The sequence below is a fragment of the Telmatherina bonti genome, assembly GCF_933228915.1.
Source record: "Telmatherina bonti genome assembly, chromosome: 19".
Lineage (NCBI taxonomy): Eukaryota > Metazoa > Chordata > Actinopteri > Atheriniformes > Telmatherinidae > Telmatherina > Telmatherina bonti.
Window position 1 is genome coordinate 6,630,611 of NC_136617.1, and position 15,104 is coordinate 6,645,714.

At 49.4% G+C, this 15,104-nt stretch overlaps 1 protein-coding gene across 1 annotated transcript in view; it reads right to left on the reverse strand.

Annotated features, from left to right (window-relative positions):
• nudcd1 (NudC domain containing 1) overlaps positions 1 to 15,104 on the reverse strand; it is a gene marked incomplete at its 3' end in the record, with an annotated part of 100,482 nt that overhangs the window by 59,877 nt on the left and 25,501 nt on the right. Inside the window, exon 5 of the mRNA XM_079259195.1 lies at positions 14,303 to 14,491. Within this exon, the coding sequence (XP_079115321.1) occupies positions 14,303 to 14,491 (189 nt within the window). The remainder of the gene's footprint in view (positions 1 to 14,302; positions 14,492 to 15,104) is intronic.

Here is a 15,104-nt window from a genome sequence, read left to right on the forward strand (position 1 = left end):
TCCTAAAATTCTCTGTGGAGCATTGCTTCTATGTTGACAACTGCCTGCAGGGTGTGCCCACAGTGAAGGAAGCTAAGCAGCTGGTGGATGGCCTTCGACGCTTGCTGTCGTCAGCGGGCTTCGAGTTGCGACAATGGGCTTGCAATGAGCCAAGTGTCCTGGAACACTTGCCCAAAGATGCTCGATCTCAGAGTCTTGACCTGTGGCTGGCACAAGACAGGGTCACCCCTCAGGAATCCACCCTGGGTCTCAGCTGGAACTGGCAGAGTGATTCTCTGAGCTACAAGCAAAGGCCTGTGTCCTACGATGTTCCAACCCTGAGGAACATCTATAGCGTCCTAGCTTCGCAATATGACCCTCTGGGTTACCTACTGCCCTTCACTACTAGGGCAAAAGTCATTGTTAGACAACTGTGGGACAAACAGCGAAGTTGGGATGATCCAAACTTACCGGCTGTTCTCCTTCAGGCTTGGTCCAGCTGGGAAGATGAGCTGCAGTCCTTACCTCTTCTCACCTTCCCTCAAGCATATTTTCCCGCTGATTTTGACCTGGATGCCACAACCCACGAGGTGCATATTTTTGCCGATACCTCAGAACAAGCTTATGGGGCTGTGGCCTACTTGAGGTCTGAAAACCAAAAGGGGAAACGACACCTCTCCTTTCTTCTCGCTCGTTCCAGAGTAGCTCCAAAACGAGTGCAGTCCATTCCTCGCCTGGAACTTTGTGCAGCTCTAGTAGCAGCCCAACTAGCCAGTCTCCTCAAAGTAGAACTTACCCTGAAGATAGCCCGCATCATCCTATGGTGTGACTCCACAACGGTGCTTACTTGGCTTCATTCTCAGTCATGTCGCTACAAAGTCTTTGTTGGAACGAGAATAGCAGAGATACAAGAGCTGACTGAGGATCACAGCTGGTGCTATGTGGACTCAGACCAGAATCCTGCTGACGATCTAACAAGGGGCAAAACCCTAAAGGAGCTGAAGGATCCAAATAGGTGGTCCCAGGGACCTGCTTTCCTTCTTCAAGGTCCTAACAGTTGGCCCAAGCCTCCCAGCGCTGAACCAGAAGAAGACTAAGCTGAGCTCCGAAAGATCACCTTTTGTGGAGCTTCAGTTACTTCACCCATGGGAGATGGCCAGGATGACAAGAAATATAGTTCTTGGCAGGAGCTTGTGGAAGATACGGCGAAGGAGCTTCGAGGAGGATGCTCCCCTTCTAATGTCCTCACTGCAGAGGACTATCAGCAAGCTGAACGGATGGTTTTGCAGCAGGCCCAAAGGCACTCCTTTCCTGAGGACTACAAGCTACTTGCCGCAGAGAAACCAGTGTCACCTTCAAGTCGTCTACTCAAGTTAGCCCCTCAGCTTGATCCGACCTCCGGTCTGATAAGAGTAGGCGGCCGGCTTAGACGATTAGAAGATTTGGACTTACCCCTGCACCCTGCGGTTCTTGATCCATCCCATCCATTTACCCATCTTTTGATCCAGAAATATGATGGTGATCTATGCCATCCGGGTCCTGAGCGAGTTTTCTCAGAGATGCGGAGAAAGTATTGGATCCTCCGAGGACGAGAGGCAATCCGTAAGCATCAAAGAACCTGTGCTGAGTGCCTACGTTGGAGGGGGCGGCCTTCCATTCCTATGATGGCTGATCTTCCTGCCGCTCGCCTTAGGCTACACAAACCAGCATTTTACTCAACTGGCGTGGATTGTTTTGGACCCATGGGGGTGAAAGTTGGCAGACGGCAGGAAAAGCGCTGGGGGATTATTTTCAAATGTTTGACCACGAGAGCGGTTCACCTGGATCTCCTTAAACACATGGATTCGGACTCCTATTTGCTGGCTTTGAGGCGGTTCATTGCCAGAAGAGGAACTCCAGCGGAGCTGTGGTCAGACCAAGGCACCAATTTCAAAGGCGCAGAACGAGAGCTGCGAGAAGCCTTTGGGAATATGGCCCCATCATTGCAACAACAGTTAGCCCGGCAAAAGATCAAATTCAACTTCAATCCTCCAGCTGCTCCTCATTTCGGTGGAGTATGGAAGCGAGAGATTCGATCCGTCAAGTCTGCCCTCTACACGTGTGTTGGAGCGCAACCTGTACCTGAAGAAGTTTTGCTCACAGTTTTACTGGAGGTGGAAGCAATCCTTAATTCGAAACCCTTGGGCTATGTATCCTCTGACATTGCAGACCCCGACCCTGTGACGCCAAACAGTCTGCTCATGGGGCGGCCCGATGGCTCCCTCCCGCCAGTGGTGTACCCAGAGGCTGAGATGTTAAGTCGCCGTCACTGGAGACACTCCCAGGTCCTTGCGGATCAGTTCTGGTCCAGATTCATTAGAGACTATTTACCGGGATTGCAGACAAGACAGAAGTGGCAATCTTCTCTTCCTGACCTGCAAGATAAAGCTGTGGTTATGTTAGTGGAGCCACATCTGCCTCGAGCCCAGTGGCCATTTGGACAAGTTGTAGCAGTTCATCGGAGTGATGACGGTCGCGTCAGGTCAGCAGACGTCAAGATCAAAGGACACATCTTCACTCGCCCGGTATCTCGGTTGGTATTACTACCAGCTCTCCCTTCTGGTAGAGGTCTTCAGAGGTCCGGATGCACTAAGACTGACTAAGTTTTTTTTATGTTATTGGATGCAAATGTGCCATGCACATTTGGGGGCGGCTGTATAAAAGGCTATTATTCTGAAGGACACTTGATGGTTTACTTCCTGCTAGACAGGAGGTGACGTCTTTCTTTTCTGTTCAGAGTTCACATTTGTAGCCAAGGTTTCGAGCTAAAGCTAACAGACTGGGTTATGTTTCCTATCGTTCCACACACTGGAACAGTTACTGGCAGCGCATCAAAGTTTCCCTCTGTTCAACGTGTGCTTTATTGTGACACTCCGAGTGTTCAGTGAATGAAGAAAGTGAGTACTGTCAGCTGTTCTATGATATATGTGAGGTGTGCTAGGTGTGCCTAGTCATCTCTGTTCTTATTCCCTCGCCGGGAAACGAAACTACTCTCTGTTTACTTTGTTTATTAAGTGCACTTGCTTTGTTTATGGGGAAGTCGTGTCGCGGTGGTTTGCAGAGAGCTGCTGGCGGACGTTAATTGCGCCGCGAAGGAGAGAGGGGAGGGGGGAGCAGGAAGAGATGCCGTGCTGCGGAGGAGCTTGCGCCTGTAATGTGCAGACTGACCAGCAGATGGTCCCGTCAGCCTGTGTAATCCACTTGAATGCCTAAATGTGCAGATTCTGACTGTTAAGTGGTGATTCTTGATGTGTATGCCCACTAGCTGTATTTTATGCTAATTCTTTAATTATCTGATGTTGATATATTGTTTATTGTTATTTACAGAACTATTACAGCAGCCGGAACTGAAACCAAAGGCTGTAAATGCAGACAAACAGAACAAGACACGGGTGTTTAGAACAGACTAATGAAGTCCAGGTGAAGTTAATGAAACAGGAAACGAGGCTCGTCAGAAAACACCTTCAAAACAAAACAGGAAACTAAAGAGAGAACAGAAAACTTCACATTATGACAGATTCTCTACAGACATGCGGTCTGCACATAGACTGGATATAAAAGATGGGCGGAGCCTCCGTGACGTCACCCGTAGGTTTCTGAAGAGCTGAATTGAAGCTCGGTGGGCGGTTCCTACCATCACCATCTTGGCAGGGGCATGCGCGTCGTCTCACCCGGAAAATACAAATATGGGCAAAGAGGTGGAGCTGAGAGGTGGGGCTGTGAGCATCATGGTGGATGATTGACATCTAGCGAACTCCGAGGTTTCTGTAGCTAAGAGCTAACCAAGCTAACCCGGAGATAACAGGAGCTAATCAGCTAACGGAGGTTAGCGGGCTAAAGCTAAGTCACGTTGTTAACTGGCTAAAAACCGCGGTTGTTCTACGTTCTTCTGACTTGAAGCAGGAGATCGGGTACCTGTCAATCAAAAGGACACGCCCCTAATTATGCTGAATTTTGAGATTAAATTACTTTTAAACGGGCGAGTTAGAAAAAAATGTGTTTATTCCTGTTGTAAACATGTTTATTTATGCTGTAAACATGTTTATTCCTGCTGTAAACATGTTTATTTCAGCTATAAACATGTTTATTTCTGCTGTAAACATGTTTATTTCTGCTGTGAAGTTGGTCTTTTTAACATGGGAGTCTATGGAGATTTGCTCTGTTTTGCAGCCCCTAGTGGATGAAGGAGGAACTGCAGTTTTATGGACTTCTGCATCGCTTCACTTTTAACCGCTGGAGGTTGCTGCTTGGTCCCAACCAGGATATGCAGAATATCATCTCTGAACACACACCATGTCCAGCCATGGCAACTTCACTTTTAACAGCTGGAGGCTCCGTCCATCTTTCATATTCAGTCTATGGGTCTGCGGCAGTAAGATGCTCCCGACACACTGAAGAATTAACACAAATTTTATTGAAAATGCAAAAGTGCGTGTCGTTAATGCTCAAGTTCAGGGCAATTATTAGTGCGTGATTTCATGCATCGCTCTGTTTCAGGGAGTACAAAGGGAAAAAAGGGAAAAAGTGGCCTCACAGTGAATTACACAGCGTGAGATCAACGCTCCTGTCCGGCATCATATGCTGGGATGTAAGGCTGTGATGGAGCCACCAAACAGGGAAAGATTGGACGGTCCTTCCTTTCTCTGCCTCCCGCCCAGATAACGCCGTGCCAGAGCTTTCATATACAACACGCTGACTGCTGCCAAGGCCTGAGACTGTTCCAGAAACGTCGTGCCGAGCCAGTAGAAACAGTTCCAAATTTGTTGCGAGAATCTGAGACACGTTCGTTATCAACCTTTGTTGATGGCTGAATGAACAAAGCATCTAATGAGGAAGAGCGCTGCCAAGTTTCATTTCGTTTCTGAAGTCTTCACTGAGATATTGATCTGGCTGGCTCCTCTCTGTGATCCCTTTGTTTTAAAACGATCGTCACAATTTATCCCAGCCAACCATATATAAAGCCACTGGACTACTTTTACCTCTGACTCGTGTGAAAGGACCACGTTGGTGCCGATCAATCATTTTAAACTTTATTCACATGATTAAACCACAAAGACAAGATATCTAATGTTCAAACTGTCTAACTTGATTGTTCTTTTATTTTGGTAAATAATCTGTTACACGTCCCAGAACAGCTGGAACAGATGTTTGTATCTCCTGTCATCTGACAACACGCGGAAACGTTGCAGCTTGGCAGCTGGACTTGTTTTTTCTTCCTGCATGATGAACAACTTCAGCTCAACAGTCTCCGTTCAACTGGTCTTGACTGCAGGCAGGACAGTCCAGCAGCCTCACAGCCGCCTCCCATTTACCTGGGGAACAGGTGTTTTATGACTTTCCCAATCTGCTGTTGCCTTGTCCCTGCTTCTTCACAACATGGAGCTAACCAGCTAACGGAGGTAAGCAGGCTAAAGCTAAGTCACATCATAGACTCCCATGTTAAAAAGACCAACTTCACAGCAGAAATAAACATGTTTACAGCAGAAATAAACATGTTTACAGCAGGAATAAACACGTTTACAGCAGGAATAAACACGTTTACAGCAGGAATAAACATGTTTACAGCAGGAATAAACACGTTTACAGCAGAAATAAACATGTTTACAGCAGAAATAAACATGTTTACAGCAGGAATAAACATGTTTACAGCCTGGTACAAAAATCCATTTTAGGTTTAATAGGTCAGGTTTACCTTCATGACAACTGTGGGGGGAGTGAATTTTTTTCTAACTCGTCCGTTTAAAAGTAATTTAATCTTGAAGTTCAGCATATTTAGGGGCGTGTCTTTTTGATTGACAGGTATCCTATCCCCGTGCACGACCCGCCCCGTGCACGGCCTGCCCCGCCCCGTGCACGACCCGCCCCGTGCACGGTCTGCCCCGCCCCGTGCACGCCCCGCCCTGCCGCGTGCACGACCCGCCCTGCCGCGTGCACGACCCGCCCTGCCGCGTGCACGCCCCGCCCTGCCGCAGACGAAGTTGCTCGTTAAATATGAAACTAGAAACTCGGAGAGCGGAAACCTCCGCCAAGCACGATGTTAAAGAATCCTTTTAAAACATTCCTGGATCCAAACGGTGATCCGGATCACCTCCAGAATTTAATCACTTCTTCATTTTCACATTTCCAACTGCTGAATAAAAATCCATCCGTAAAGTTTTGAGTTATCTTGAACACAAAGACGGCGATAAAAACACAACCTGCTGGAGGAAACAACCGGGTTCATGGCACATAAAGCAGACATCACCCCCCCGCAGTGACCCCGCCCCGCTGCAGACCTGCTTCTCCTGGAGGATGGATGGACCCGACGAACAAGAAGCTTTTTTTCTTGCTTCTGGTGGAGGATGGAACAAGCTTTATGGACGAGGACAAAGCTGTAACTCCCTCTAAAAGTTCTTCCCTTCTTGAGCTCCTTCCACCTGGCAAAGCATCGCTCTATGCTGATGATGTTCTTTAGTTTGATGCATTTTTGTAAATGACAGTTTAAAGACAAGCTACAGATGTTTTGCCATTGTCCCGCCCCTATCGACGGCTAACTCAGCCTCCATCCTGCATCCTACCGGACCTGTTAGCTCTCTCCAGCCATCTCACCATGACTCTTCTTTTGTCTCTTTTAATCTTCTTGTGTTTCTTTGCTGAATCAGCGACGTTGTGTGTTATAAACATCCAGTTCCTTATTATACCGTGAAGCCAAATGTCACGTCCCAGATGTAAAGGTTGTATAGTGTCGGGTTCTCAGCCTCGGCATGCTGCTGGGTAGAAGCAGCTCTAGAAATACACACGATAGATGTCACTGTGTCATCAAACACATCTGGAAGGCGGAGTTTTAATGTCAGAGAGTTACATAATGCGACTTTAACAGACTTTCCATCTTACAGCCTGTCAGTGATCCTGTCCTCTGTCGTCTGGATCTTTTAGGGGAAACACCTGATTCTGCGTTGGTGCTATTTGTCCCTTACCAGAATGACAAATCTAAACTAATCTAACATTTGTTTCCTACAATCTGTCAGGTTCTGAGCAGGTCATCATACACCAATGTTGACACATATAAATGCAGTAAACAACACAAAATGTCCCTTAAAAGGATCCATAAGTCTCCTAAAAGGTGTTCAGTCATTCAGTTTCCATCAAATTAGTGAGTTTGAAGGAAACAGAAACTTGTATTTTTCATACATACTTGTTAAGTTGCCTTCCGCCCAAAGCCAGCTGGGATAGGCTCCAGCTTCCCCGCGACCCTTCATCGGATGAAGCGGTTCGGAAAATGAATGAATAAACGTGTCGAGTTTCTGGTATTTTTAACCGTCTTTCCCACATCGTTGTTTTCCCGTAAATCTCCTGGATTGTGATACGGGGAGAAAATAAACCAAGATGAAGAGGCAACCCCCCCAAACTGATCGACCCAAAGGGAGGAACCTGTGACCAACGCCGCTCTTTCTCCCCCGGCGACGCTCCTGCCGCTTGCCAGAGAAAATAACTTGACAGGAATGCTCATAATCCCAGATAGGTGGCGTAGTGGTTAGCACTGCGGCCTCACAGCAAGGTCGCTGGTTCGAGCCTCGGCTGGGGGGGGATCTGGCCTTTCTGTGTGGGGCTTGCATGTTCTCCTCCTCCTGTCTGACTTCCTCCCACCATCCCAACACACGTCTGTTCGGTTAACTGATCACTTCTTCGGATGAAAGCGCCGCTAAATGATGGTAGAACAGATGCAGTCCAGCAAGAAGCCGCTGGAGGACTTCTTCAGTGGTATTTCAGAGATAAAAGCGCTGGGAGTGGTGGGCAGGGGTCATGGAGGCCTTGATCGGGTCTACCCGTCAGGACTTTTCCATGATGTGTTTTCCAACTGCATAAATAAAAAAAGACCCATCCTTCCTCCCAAGGAAGCATCCTTAACCTTCAGCATCACTTTCTGATCAGGAAAACAGAACTCTGCTGCCCACTCAGCTGTTTCCATGGCAACAGGCAAAGCTTTCAAGCTGCTATTCTTGAAGTGATGAAGAGAAATGAAGACGAGGCTCAAAGCTTCTCTTCAGAAACGCTGGAAAATGTTTCAGACCGCAGTGAAACCAAGTGATCTGCTGTTAGCGGGGTCTTCCAGACGGACTGAAGTCTCACTGCAGGAAAAACTGCATCAACACCTCCGTTGGTGTTTCAGCACGGTCTGAAGAATGAGTCACGTGTAAAAACAGAAAAATCAGCAACTTTCCTGGTCATGTCTGCGTCCACAAGCAGAACCATCTGGTGTGTAAAATAACACAAGTCATCAGGTTTTTGTCAAATTAAACAGTAAAACAAATGAAAGCAACGTCGGAGTTCAGCTGAACGGGGAGAAATCCTCCACGTGTACGAAGGTAACGACGCTGATTCTGGAAGATTCAGCCGGATCCAGCTTGTGTCTCCGTGGTCACATCTATCTGACCCCAAGCTCAGCCGAACCAGTAACAACCAGGAACATTTAGCTAAAGTATTTATCGGCGCTGTGATGTTCATGTTGTGTCTCTACAAGCCCAGTTCCAGAGGAACATCGTCCCGTTCTGGTCGGATGCAGGATTCCAGCTGCTCAAATTCACAGAGGGACAATATTAAAAAGAGGAGCGAAGTCGAGGGTCAAACTCTTTTCTTTTTATTCAGAAAGTGACGGCTATTATTTGTGTTTTTCTTATCTTTGAGATGCAGTACTGTATTAAATATTCTCATACATTAATTAATAGTTGGGCCTATTTTTGCTTAAACACTGAAACCAGAACAGGTTTGGAAAAACAAACTGAACTAAATATCAGGTCCATATCTGGAACTTTATATTGATTTTATTTGTAACCTAAATCTTTTCATTACAGGCCATCAAGGCCAACGCCTAAAAAAATAATAATTATCTCTTTCAACTTTGAACAGATTGTTCCTTCAGTAAATAAACTCATATTTATCCAGTTTAGTTTGCTTCCATTGACTCTGATGATGCTCATGGGTCCAGTCCAGATGCTGGGCGTCGCTGTCTCCATGCAGGAGCATCAGTTAGTGGAGTCAGACTCTGAGCTGAGGAAATCCTCAGGACTGGATGAAGGTGTTCATCAGTCAGACTCCTCTGTGCTCTTCTGTCCATCTTCATTAAAGAAAACAGTCTCTCACACAGACATGTGCTGTCGAACATGGGGAGCATCGGCGCAGCTTTGGCTCGGAGTCGAGGCAGCGTGTCGGGAGGTCAGGTGGAAGTTACGCAGCACCGACAGAGTCTGACTTTGACTTGATCGTGTCATCACACTGTAGCTCAATAAGCTCCATTTGGAGGTTGCTTGGTGAGCTTTTCACCACAACCGGGTTCCTAAAAAGTTCAAATCTACATTTTTTGGCTTCAAAGTCGGCAGACTGTCGGGTAAATTCAGCGCTAAGTAGATCGAGGTTTTCAGCAAACTGTGCAGAATGCGCCAGGTTTCCTCGCTGCATCCGACTCTCACACAAGCACAACTTGGTTCTAAAAGCCCTCACGGCGTTGTCATAGTGATGACGTGCACGTGCCCTGAAGCTGCAGACTGAGCGCGTCGAGGTGGGGGGGGTTCCGACCAGAGTCGGAATCTGTAGTGTTAGTGGTACGTGTGTGATTGGACATGTATGGTCCAGTTTGTACTGGTGAAACTGGACTGACCAGTTCTCCCGTTCCACCATCAGGATGTGGTCCAGCGTGGTCCTGCTGGACCAGTTCTCCTGTTCCACCATCAGGATGTGGTTCAGCGTGGTCCTGCTGGACCGGTTCTCCTGTTCCACCATCAGGATGTGGTCCAGCGTGGTCCTGCTGGACCGGTTCTCCTGTTCCACCATCAGGATGTGGTCCAGCGTGGTCCTGCTGGACCAGTTCTCCTGTTCCACCATCAGGATGTGGTCCAGCGTGGTCCTGCTGGACCAGTTCTCCTGTTCCACCATCAGGATGTGGTCCAGCGTGGTCCTGCTGGACCAGTTCTGATGTTCCACCATCAGGATGTGGTCCAGCGTGGTCCTGCTGGACCGGTTCTGATGTTCCACCATCAGGATGTGGTCTAGCGTGGTCCTGCTGGACCAGTTCTCCTGTTCCACCATCAGTATGTGGTTCAGCGTGGTCCTGCTGGACTGGTTCTCCTGTTCCACCATCAGGATGTGGTCCAGCGTGGTCCTGCTGGACCAGTTCTGATGTTCCACCATCAGGATGTGGTCCAGCGTGGTCCTGCTGGACCAGTTCTGATGTTCCACCATCAGGATGTGGTCTAGCGTGGTCCTACTGGACCAGTTCTCCTGTTCCACCATCAGTATGTGGTTCAGCGTGGTCCTGCTGGACTGGTTCTCCTGTTCCACCATCAGGATGTGGTCCAGCGTGGTCCTGCTGGACCAGTTCTGATGTTCCACCATCAGGATGTGGTCCAGCGTGGTCCTGCTGGACCAGTTCTGATGTTCCACCATCAGGATGTGGTCCAGCGTGGTCCTGCTGGACCAGTTCTCCTGTTCCACCATCAGGATGTGGTCCAGCGTGGTCCTGCTGGACCAGTTCTGATGTTCCACCATCAGGATGTGGTCTAGCGTGGTCCTGCTGGACCAGTTCTCCTGTTCCACCATCAGGATGTGGTCCAGCGTGGTCCTGCTGGACCAGTTCTCCCGTTCCACCATCAGGATGTGGTCCTGCTGGACCAGTTCTCCTGTTCCACCATCAGGATGTGGTTCAGCGTGGTCCTGCTGGACCAGTTCTCCTGTTCCACCATCAGGATGTGGTCTAGCGTGGTCCTGCTGGACCAGTTCTCCTGTTCCACCATCAGGATGTGGTTCAGCGTGGTCCTGCTGGACCGGTTCTCCTGTTCCACCATCAGGATGTGGTCTAGCGTGGTCCTGCTGGACCAGTTCTCCTGTTCCACCATCAGTATGTGGTTCAGCGTGGTCCTGCTGGACTGGTTCTCCTGTTCCACCATCAGGATGTGGTCCAGCGTGGTCCTGCTGGACCAGTTCTCCCGTTCCACCATCAGGATGTGGTCCTGCTGGACCAGTTCTCCTGTTCCACCATCAGGATGTGGTTCAGCGTGGTCCTGCTGGACCAGTTCTCCTGTTCCACCATCAGGATGTGGTTCAGCATGGTCCTGCTGGACCAGTTCTCCTGTTCCACCATCAGGATGTGGTTCAGCGTGGTCCTGCTGGACCGGTTCTCCTGTTCCACCATCAGGATGTGGTCCAGCGTGGTCCTGCTGGACCAGTTCTCCCGTTCCACCATCAGGATGTGGTCCTGCTGGACCGGTTCTCCTGTTCCACCATCAGGATGTGGTTCAGCGTGGTCCTGCTGGACCAGTTCTCCTGTTCCACCATCAGGATGTGGTTCAGCGTGGTCCTGCTGGACCGGTTCTCCTGTTCCACCATCAGGATGTGGTCCAGCGTGGTCCTGCTGGACCAGTTCTCCCGTTCCACCATCAGGATGTGGTCCTGCTGGACCGGTTCTCCTGTTCCACCATCAGGATGTGGTCCTGCGTGGTCCTGCTGGACCAGTTCTGATGTTCCACCATCAGGATGTGGTTCAGGGTGGTCCTGCTGGACCGGTTCTCCTGTTCCACCATCAGGATGTGGTCCAGCGTGGTCCTGCTGGACCAGTTCTCCCGTTCTACCATCAGGATGTGGTCCTGCTGGACCGGTTCTCCTGTTCCACCATCAGGATGTGGTCCTGCGTGGTCCTGCTGGACCAGTTCTCCCGTTCCACCATCAGGATGTGGTCCTGCTGGACCAGTTCTCCCGTTCCACCATCAGGATGTGGTCCAGCGTGGTCCTGCTGGACCAGTTCTCCCGTTCCACCATCAGGATGTGGTCCTGCTGGACCGGTTCTCCTGTTCCACCATCAGGATGTGGTCCTGCTGGACCGGTTCTCCCGTTCCACCATCAGGATGTGGTCCAGCGTGGTCCTGCTGGACCGGTTCTCCCGTTCCACCATCAGGATGTGGTCCTGCTGGACCGGTTCTCCCGTTCCACCATCAGGATGTGGTCCAGCGTGGTCCTGCTGGACCGGTTCTCCCGTTCCACCATCAGGATGTGGTCCAGCGTGGTCCTGCTGGACCGGTTCTCCCGTTCCACCATCAGGATGTGGTCCTGCTGGACCAGATGTCCTGTTCCACCATTAGGATGTGGTTCTGCTGGACCAGTTCTCCCGTTCCACCATCAGGATGTGGTCCTGCTGGACCGGTTCTCCTGTTCCACCATCAGGATGTGGTCCTGCTGGACCGGTTCTCCCGTTCCACCATCAGGATGTGGTCCAGCGTGGTCCTGCTGGACCGGTTCTCCCGTTCCACCATCAGGATGTGGTCCAGCGTGGTCCTGCTGGACCGGTTCTCCCGTTCCACCATCAGGATGTGGTCCTGCTGGACCAGATGTCCTGTTCCACCATTAGGATGTGGTTCTGCTGGACCAGTTCTCCTGTTCCACCATCAAGATGTGGTCCTGCTGGACCAGTTCTCCTGTTCCACCATCAGGATGTGGTTCAGCGTGGTCCTGCTGGACCAGTTCTCCCGTTCCACCATCAGGATGTGGTTCAGCATGGTCCTACTGGACCGGTTCTCCTGTTCCACCATCAGGATGTGGTTCAGCGTGGTCCTACTGGACCGGTTCTCCTGTTCCACCATCAGGATGTGGTTCAGCATGGTCCTACTGGACCAGTTCTCGTGTTCCACCATCAGGATGTGGTCCTGCTGGACCAGTTCTCCTGTTCCACCATCAGGATGTGGTCCTGCTGGACTAGTTCTCCTGTTCCACCATCAGGATGTGGTCCAGCTGGACTAGTTCTCCCGTTCCACCATCAGGATGTGGTCCAGCTGGACTAGTTCTCCTGTTCCACCATCAGGATGTGGTCCAGCTGGACTAGTTCTCCCGTTCCACCATCAGGATGTGGTTCAGCATGGTCCTACTGGACCGGTTCTCCTGTTCCACCATCAGGATGTGGTTCAGCATGGTCCTGCTGGACCAGTTCTCCTGTTCCACCATCAGGATGTGGTCCAGCTGGACTAGTTCTCCTGTTCCACCATCAGGATGTGGTTCAGCATGGTCCTACTGGACCAGTTCTCCTGTTCCACCTTCAGGATGTGGTCCAGCATGGTGGAAGGTCTTCCCTGAAAGAGACGTTGTCTGGATGGGAGCAGATGTTTCAGCATTGATGGAGCTTCCCAGATGTGGAAGCTGCCCACGCCATCGGCACTAATGCAACCCCATCCCATCAGAGATGCAGGCTGATAACAAGCTGGATGCTCCCTCTCCTCTTTAGTCTGCAGGACACGCCGTCCATGCTGTCCACAAACTATTCCACATCTTCATCCAGGTTTCCACTCAGAACATTTTAAATGAGCTTTGGTCCAGAGAAGACGGCGTGTTTCTGGATCCTCCAACAGACTTCCTCAGTTTGGTCTCAGCTGGGATTTTCCATGTATCCAGCAGCCAGTCAAGCTCCTGTCCATCGACTCGTTAATATGAGTTTGGTGCGTTGGAGCTGGGACACATGGAAAACCTGCTCTAGTGGGACCAAACTGAGGTTGGAGGTGTGATGGAGCTTTAACCTGCAGCAGTGGATTTCAGGGTGAAGTGTGTTGACACACAGTGAGTCCATGCGGTGGTTTCCAGTAAACTTACCTGCTTTTAAAACCAAAGCTTAACAACATACAGAGATTCCTCCTAATTCTCTGAATCGATTAAAGACATTATACACTACATCTGGTGGCATCCGGCATAAAACGTGTGCCAATTCACCGGAGCGATGATTCACTGTGCCGACCCCTTTATAGAGACAAGCCGAAAGGGAAACAACAACAAACACCAGATCTGGTGGAATGTTCCAAATCTGAGGAACATTAATCTGAAACGTTTCCACAATAATTAGACCCGGTTTGTCTCTGTGCATTGTTTCATCTGAGAGACTCCTCCAGATGTATTTATTCCTTTCCAGCATGTTGTTGCTCCTGTTCCAACTCGTTACAGACGTGTTGCTGCATCAGATTCACCTTCAGCTCATATTTGTCTCCGTTTCGACATCTGATTTGTTGTTTGTCCCATACTACAAACTAAATATGGATCGTAAACTAAAGCATTTTGTTTTGGGGTTTTTTTTCATTTTTTCACCACATCCCAACATTTTTTGCGGCTGGGGACGTGTTAATAATAAAATAATGACATATTTTATATAACATATAGCAGGAAGGGTTTCAGCCTAAAAGGCCTGAGTACCTGCAGTGTTTTGGGAAGTACGGCAGCCCGTAGAGAACAAACTTATTCAAGTAAAGAAACTTCTCAGTGGCAGAATCCCCCTGTGACCCACCTGTCTTCTCCACCTCCATGGGTTCTGGTTCTGGCTGCTCCACGGGACGACCATCCACATGTGTGAAGACGAACGGCTTCTCGGAGGCGACCATCAGCCCCTTCCCTTGTGGCTCCACCGCTGCGTAATGAGGCACCGACTTCCCCCTGAGGACCCTCCTCTTCCTCACCTCATACTTCTTCTCCTGACCTGCGTTTAGAAACCAGAGTATCCGTTCAGAAAGTAATCTTGTCTTTCATTAAACGGAGGGAACAACACAGACTGCAGGTTATTTTCCTGAAAACGGGGATCTCAGACACCTCCGTCAGATTAAAACGTTTTATTTTAATGGAAAAATGATGCTTTGCTTCGTTGTAATCCAGACTGAACATTACTGAAGGTTACTAAAAACTTGGAGAACATGGATGTAAAGCCACGTTAGCCTGAATAAGATGCACATATAAAATAATCCGATGAACATAAAGCCGCTACAGGATCGGTATGGATCACAGCCAACAGTCTCGTCCTCCATCAAATCAAATCAGCCTTTAATAAAGTGCTTTTCCTGCCAGAGGCAACACAGAGCTTTACGAGCCTTCACACACCAAAGTAAGCAACCCTCACTGTTGTTTTCCTCACACACACTTACACACACACTTACACACACACGACTGTTTGTCCTGTATGTGCCAACCCCGCCACGGCAACAACCCCCAAACTGAACAGGCAAAGGTCGCATGGGGAGGGGAAATACTGGGAAATATTGAGGAAATACTGGGAAATACTGAGGAAATACTAGGGAAATACTGGGGAAATACTGGGG